The sequence below is a fragment of the Xiphophorus hellerii genome, chromosome 15, assembly GCF_003331165.1.
Source record: "Xiphophorus hellerii strain 12219 chromosome 15, Xiphophorus_hellerii-4.1, whole genome shotgun sequence".
NCBI lineage: Eukaryota > Metazoa > Chordata > Actinopteri > Cyprinodontiformes > Poeciliidae > Xiphophorus > Xiphophorus hellerii.
Genome location: NC_045686.1, coordinates 912,672 through 918,692, shown reverse-complemented (window position 1 = coordinate 918,692; position 6,021 = coordinate 912,672). Strand labels below are relative to the sequence as shown.

Sequence of the window (6,021 nt, the reverse complement as noted above, 5' to 3'; positions counted from 1 at the left end):
TTGAGGACAATAATTTTATTTGATCCATATTAATGAAATTCAAACATAAAGTTGGACTTTGGGATTGATGAGACAGGTATATCACAGGTGAACAGGATGGTAGGAAGGTCAGTGAGAAGGCTCTGAAAAAGTGACAAAAGATCAGGGTCAATTATTTCCCATTTAATTTATTAGCCTGGAATAATAAATGTGCATATAACCAATAAGTTAATCTAGAAATAAACCAAAAAATTACAGATGTATCAATGGTGACCTATAACAGGGTCCAATAACCTAAATAAAATACTAATTGAAATACACTTACAAAATTCAATCGCCGAAATTAAAAATGTGCAAAAATATTTATGAAAAATGTGAATTAGTCTATAGTAGTCTTAAAGACAGACGAGTTTAAGGAGAAATAAAACAGGCTGACATTTTTTTTTATCATTGCTGACAAATAAAATCATTTTAAAGAACCTATAAAATATTAAACTTGATTCTGATGATGGAAAAACAAACTATTGAGGAAAATGTGGGTTAATTGCATCTGATAGCATGATCACAATATTTAAGAATATCAAAATTACACGTCCAAAAATAGTACATACACACATTTTAAATATTAAATTCTTATTCAAAACATGGCTATTTAGAGAGCTGGGTAACTTAATGATTAATAAACAGATGTTTTCCAAAGATTCTGTCCAGCACAATATATTGTAAATGTTTTGTTATTGAAATATTACTGTAACTGATGCCAGATCATTTCTATAGTTTTATGCATTTGGGCTTTCGGTGCCTGTAATATATTTGGTGACTCCAGCCAAATGTAGCATGAGAAAGTTTAGAAGGTAAAAAAGTGCCGGAGTGTTAAAGTTATTAAAAAACTACTAATAAGTTGTTTCAATGTCTCAATATCAACCAGATATTAACTCGTTGTTGAGATGGAAATAATAAAATTAACTTTTATAACAATAGCTGGAAAGACTACTTGCTATGTTGGGTCTACATTTGCTATGAAGCCAAAACTGAATGACAGCAACAAGTTATTATTATTTATCTCAAGCCACATCATTAGTGCAACTTTCACCATAATTATAGTATGTTCACCCAACTGTTGGTCTTATTTTTTTTTTTTTAAAGTCTTGTTTAGACACATAGGGAGGTAGAGAAAAGCAGAGAGCACTGGGAGGCAAACTATTATGTCCCAATAAAGATGATTTTAGGGGTTTAGTGTTCTGATGAAATCTCATTTTGTAATTTAAAACAGGAAAATCTTTTTAGTTTAGAATCCATCTGTACAGAGGTAGTGAAAACCAGCTCTCACATATGATCATATTGCTTAAATCTAATTACACATCATAAGTTAAAATATATTAATGAACTTACTGTTCGTCACTGCCGCCTCCTTCTTCCCTAGAATAGAGAAAAATCAAAGACATATTAATCACACTGTTATACATATCAAAAATATTATCCACAGACTGTGAAACACTTACTCTACATATGTGAAAAGCACTATGATAAATTGATTTACAGACTGCTTACATTGAAATAGTCTCAGTTATGTGACACTCCATCCAAATCAACTTTATCTACTTCACACAGCATATCTCTAGTTCATAATATGTCTTGCTCTTCAACTTACCCCCATAGGAAATTTTATAATAAATGATGGTCATTATGCCAACTCCAATAAATACATCCCTGTACGGCTTAGTGTAGTAAGGGCCCACTTGGGCCCACCATCTCCTAACGGCACCCAGAAGCATCTGTGGGAGAAAAAAAAAAACAAACAAAAAACAATAGAATTCACTAAACTTGACTCAAATTTGTAATAAATCTCAACAAAAGAATAAAAACTTGGCTTGCATGCCTCCTAAGTTAGACTGAGATATTTTATTACTTCGTTTTCTTGGAGAAAATATTTATAAATATTGTTACATTTAACATAAATCCAGCTGATAAACTCGGAGAGCTGCTATGTCGCTAAGAAACGATGGAGGAAGATAAAGTTTGCAAGTTACGTAGAACTCAGGAAGGACCACTGTTTTGGTGCTAACTGAGAAGCTACAAAAATGCTACCAACTCCCATCTTCTTCTTTGTAATTTTAAATGCACCATTAACCGCCTGATTAAAAGTTAGTGATTGATGAGCAAATATGAGACTACTTAATCTCAATTTCATTTGAAAATATCGATTTGCTAATGAATAAACTGCTCTGCCATCACTGGCTAACCCCAGCTTTAGCATTAAGCTAAACTGCTAGCTACCGATAGCTGCAAGAACAGTTCATTCAAACAGGAAATATAGCGACTTATTCGATTAAGATTAATACATTAAGTCGGCATGTGTTACACGGACATCACCATAACATCTCAGAAATGTAATATCCAAATAAATACTCACATTTCAGTTTGTCGCGCTGCAGTTAGAAGGTCAAACGGCCGCTTTGGCTAAACGTCAAAGTCGAGGGGTAAAGACTTCTTCTCCTTTCAAGCTGTGAGATGCTGCAGTTCCGTTTTGGTTAGGAGCGCCCCCTAATGGTTAAATAGAACTGATAACTCTGTCGTGAACTGTTGGCTCCACCTTGTGGATAATTATTAAAACAAAGGGTTTAGAGTTAGTTTTGGTCACCTTTCTTTGATTTAAAAAAACATTGAGATTTTGCCTAATTTAAAAAGTATATATATCTTTAAAATGTAGTATTAAAATGTAGTTTTCGAGTAATGTAAAATATTAACACAAAATAAGAGGAGGGTACACAACAGCATCTCAGTGAAGTACAATATGCAAAATTACTTTATTTCAGCATTTCGCTTGAAAAAGTGAAAGTCCCTGAGGCTCATTACACACAGAGTGAAATGTGTCAAGCATTTATTTACTTAACTTTGATTATTATGGACTACAGCTTGTGAAAATACAAAATTCAGTGTTTAAAGAAAAAACAACAACTAATGGAACAAAATGTTTTGTTCCAGTAGCAGATTATTTCACTTATAACTAATACTTTTATTTAGTTTTTTAATCAATATTAAGATCTTAAGGACTTATTAACTTAAATAAAAGCTCATATTTCTTGCTGAAAGTTACTTGTAAATTAGTTTTGTTTAATTTCAAGTGTTCTAAGATATTTGCTTTAGAAACTAGAACAAAATTACTTGGTAAGATTTTGTGTTTTTGCAGTGTAGAATTGTCATAGCATAAAATCTCTGCATTCAAAATCCCTTTTCATTAGTCACATTGTGATTTTCTGAGAGCAGACGATTGTATTTCCATTAAAAGTAAGTCATAATCAATCAAATAAAGAGTTAAAAAAAAACACCTGAAATATATTCCTATGTATCAAAAGTAGCTCTACCATCAAATATGAGTTTCACTTTTTGAATGAAATTACAGAAATAATGAAGTTTTTCAATGAGAATCTAATTTATTGAGATGACTTTCTGCTAATCACAGCCAATCTGCCCCACAGTAACTGTCCTTTTTCTCGAGTTCATTAACTCACAGTAACTCTGTGTCTTGGACTTGAATGAAACAAATCACTTCTTTTATTCAATTTCTCTTTTTCTCCCACTGCGTTAGCCAAAGCTTCCAGTTTACAGCTGCTGCATGACATACAGACTCTCTACCAGCTCTGCCTGCTCACCATAGCGGAGGGGTAAATAAAACTCTGGCACAGCGCTCAAGGGTAAATGTGACACTATGTGACAACATAGACATTTAAAGCAACCTTGTGTTTTTAGGTGAAAGGGAATTTAAATAGAGAAGACTTACAAAACATTAATATCTAATTTTTTAATTCTATCTACTGGATTTTCTTAGAAACATTTGTTGTGAATTGGCACTGGATAAATGAACTGAACTGAATTAAATAGAAGCCTGTCAGAAACAATTCACACTGGATTTGCCTTTACATTTTAGAGGAATCTGAATCAGTTTCTTATAAATGCTTCAAAGGAAATAGTTTCCCTATTTTCAACTTGTTCATCATTACTGCCTTACTAAAGAAGAAGTTCCCATAAAACGAAGTGATACTTGTTTTTCTTTCAGAGACTGCACTGCAAAAACAAAAACTCCTATCAAGCTTTTAGGTCAATATCTTATTATACTTGAATTAACATAAAACTAACTTACAAGGAACTTTTCAGCAAAATATAGATGCTTGTTTAAGTCAATTATTCCTTAATATTGATTTAAAAATATTAGTTCCACTGCCAGATTTATTAAAAAAATACTTTTTGTTAATCATTGTTAAGGAGTTTTTTTTACTTAAACAAGCTCCTATATCTTGCTGAAAAGTTACTTGTAAGTTAATTTTGTCTTAATTCAAGTGAGATAAGATACTTCCACCAGAAAATACTGGATAAGATTTTGTGTTTTTGCAGTGTGTGGGGCTTCTTGCCCGGGTTATGAAGTTGGTCTGAGAGCTGTGAAGTGATTTGGACCTGCAGCAGAAAAGGTGGGACTTTCCTCTCTGTTCTTTCATGCAGCTCCAATGGGCAGCAGGCATCTTGCTCAGCTATGAGCGCCTAAAGGCCACGGCGCGTCTGAAGGCATTCACCAATGTGTCAGCTGAGGAGGAGAACAGCTGAGCGAACAACCTCCACTCTCAGATGTTATAATATTCTGCCGCGCTCCAGGTATGTTGAAGAGCAGGTCATCTATTTTTGTACGCTCATTTGAACAGAAGCTGGATTTTAGAAACTGTTGAGCTCTTTGGTGGAGAGTTTGCATGTGTGTGCTTGTATGAGTGTGTCTGCGGTAAAATCAGGGTGTGTGTGTGAGCTTTAGATGCGTTCCTGACATGACCAATCAAGCAGTCGACTCCAAGTCATTCTTTGGAAATGTTCAGCTTTGATTTTGCTGCTGTAATTCTTTTGTTTCCAGAAGTTTGCTGAAGTTCAGACAGCATGGCTTCAGGACCGGAGGGAGACGATGGAGGCATTCCCCTGGACATTGACGATGTCCACATGCTCCTCCAAGGTCAGGCTATTTCTGCTCTGGTGTGGATGTGGACGTGATGTTGTGCCATGTGTGGGTTTTGTTCTGCTCCCACATTGGAAATAAATGATAAAATTACAACAAAAGATAAAAACTGTCATAAAAAGTCTTGTTGTATCTACTGCTTTGTGCCAAGAGTCTGCTCTGGTTTTAATTTCTCTTTAGTCCTTTGCTTTCTGTTTGTCATATGATGAGATTAACATTTTGTAATTCAGGAAAATACACTGTAATTCCAGAAGTGAAAAAACTCAACTTGCATATTGCACTGCAAAAACACAAAATCTTGCCAAGTATTTTTTGTCTAGTTTCCAATGTAGATATCTTAGTGCACTTGTCTTGACAAATATTTATTATCTTCTTGCTTTTTTGTTCCACCTCGATGCTTCAGATCATCAAATACATTTTAAAATCAGTCAAATTTCACCAGAGAAAAACAAAATGCGTTTTTTTCTAATACAAATGAAAAATAATATTCAAACAAACCTGGCCCTGTGTGAAACTATAATTCATAAAATAACTGATCATTTATCGGATTCTCCATGTCAAGAGGAACCAGCAGCCCAGACACACCCAAACCTTACACTGCAAAAACACAAAAGTATTTTTATCTGGTTTCTAATGCAAATATTTTAATACGCTTGAAATAAGACAAAAACTAACTTAAAAGTAACTTTTCAGCAAGAAATATAAGATTGTTTTAAGTAAACATAATTGTACAAAGAAGAGTGAGTCAAAATTCCCATAAAATGTTAGATTGTTATGCCTTTTTCCCCTTAATAAATGAAATAATCATCTGAAAACCGATTTTTATATTTACTCTAGTTATCTTAGTCTGATATTAAAATTTTTTGAGGTTCTGAAGCATTTAAGCGTAACAAAAAAGCAAAAAGAGAAGAAATATTCTTCAAGACACAATTTAAGAGTAAAAATGTTTTAATAAAACATAAAAACAAAAAATATCTTTTTTATTTTACTGTAAATGTTAAATAGAAAATTGCATATAAAATAATACAGTAACAACATGTTATCACTTA

The 6,021-nt window shown here is 33.2% G+C and overlaps 2 protein-coding genes across 12 annotated transcripts in view; one reads left to right on the top strand and one right to left on the bottom strand.

The window, feature by feature from the left end:
- atp5mj (ATP synthase membrane subunit j) lies at positions 1 to 2,534 on the bottom strand. Its single transcript, XM_032584379.1, has 4 exons — positions 2,393 to 2,534; positions 1,631 to 1,754; positions 1,372 to 1,398; positions 1 to 122 (listed from the first exon to the last, which is right to left on the bottom strand). The coding sequence occupies exons 2-4, from the start codon at positions 1,752 to 1,754 to the stop codon at positions 109 to 111; spliced, it is 165 nt and encodes a 54-aa protein (XP_032440270.1). The 5' UTR covers positions 2,393 to 2,534; the 3' UTR covers positions 1 to 108.
- A 1,997-nt stretch (positions 2,535 to 4,531) lies between these two features.
- The window catches only part of syne2a (spectrin repeat containing, nuclear envelope 2a), a 141,450-nt gene continuing 139,960 nt past the window's right edge, over positions 4,532 to 6,021 (top strand). For 8 of the 11 annotated variants that reach the window (XM_032585371.1, XM_032585366.1, XM_032585373.1 and 5 more), the window contains exon 1: positions 4,799 to 4,969. In XM_032585371.1, the coding sequence (XP_032441262.1) occupies positions 4,897 to 4,969 (73 nt within the window). In that variant the 5' untranslated portion in view covers positions 4,799 to 4,896. Of the gene's footprint in view, positions 4,627 to 4,793; positions 4,970 to 6,021 lie in introns of those variants that run through there. The other 3 variants (XM_032585364.1, XM_032585374.1, XM_032585368.1) reach the window with 3 other exon arrangements.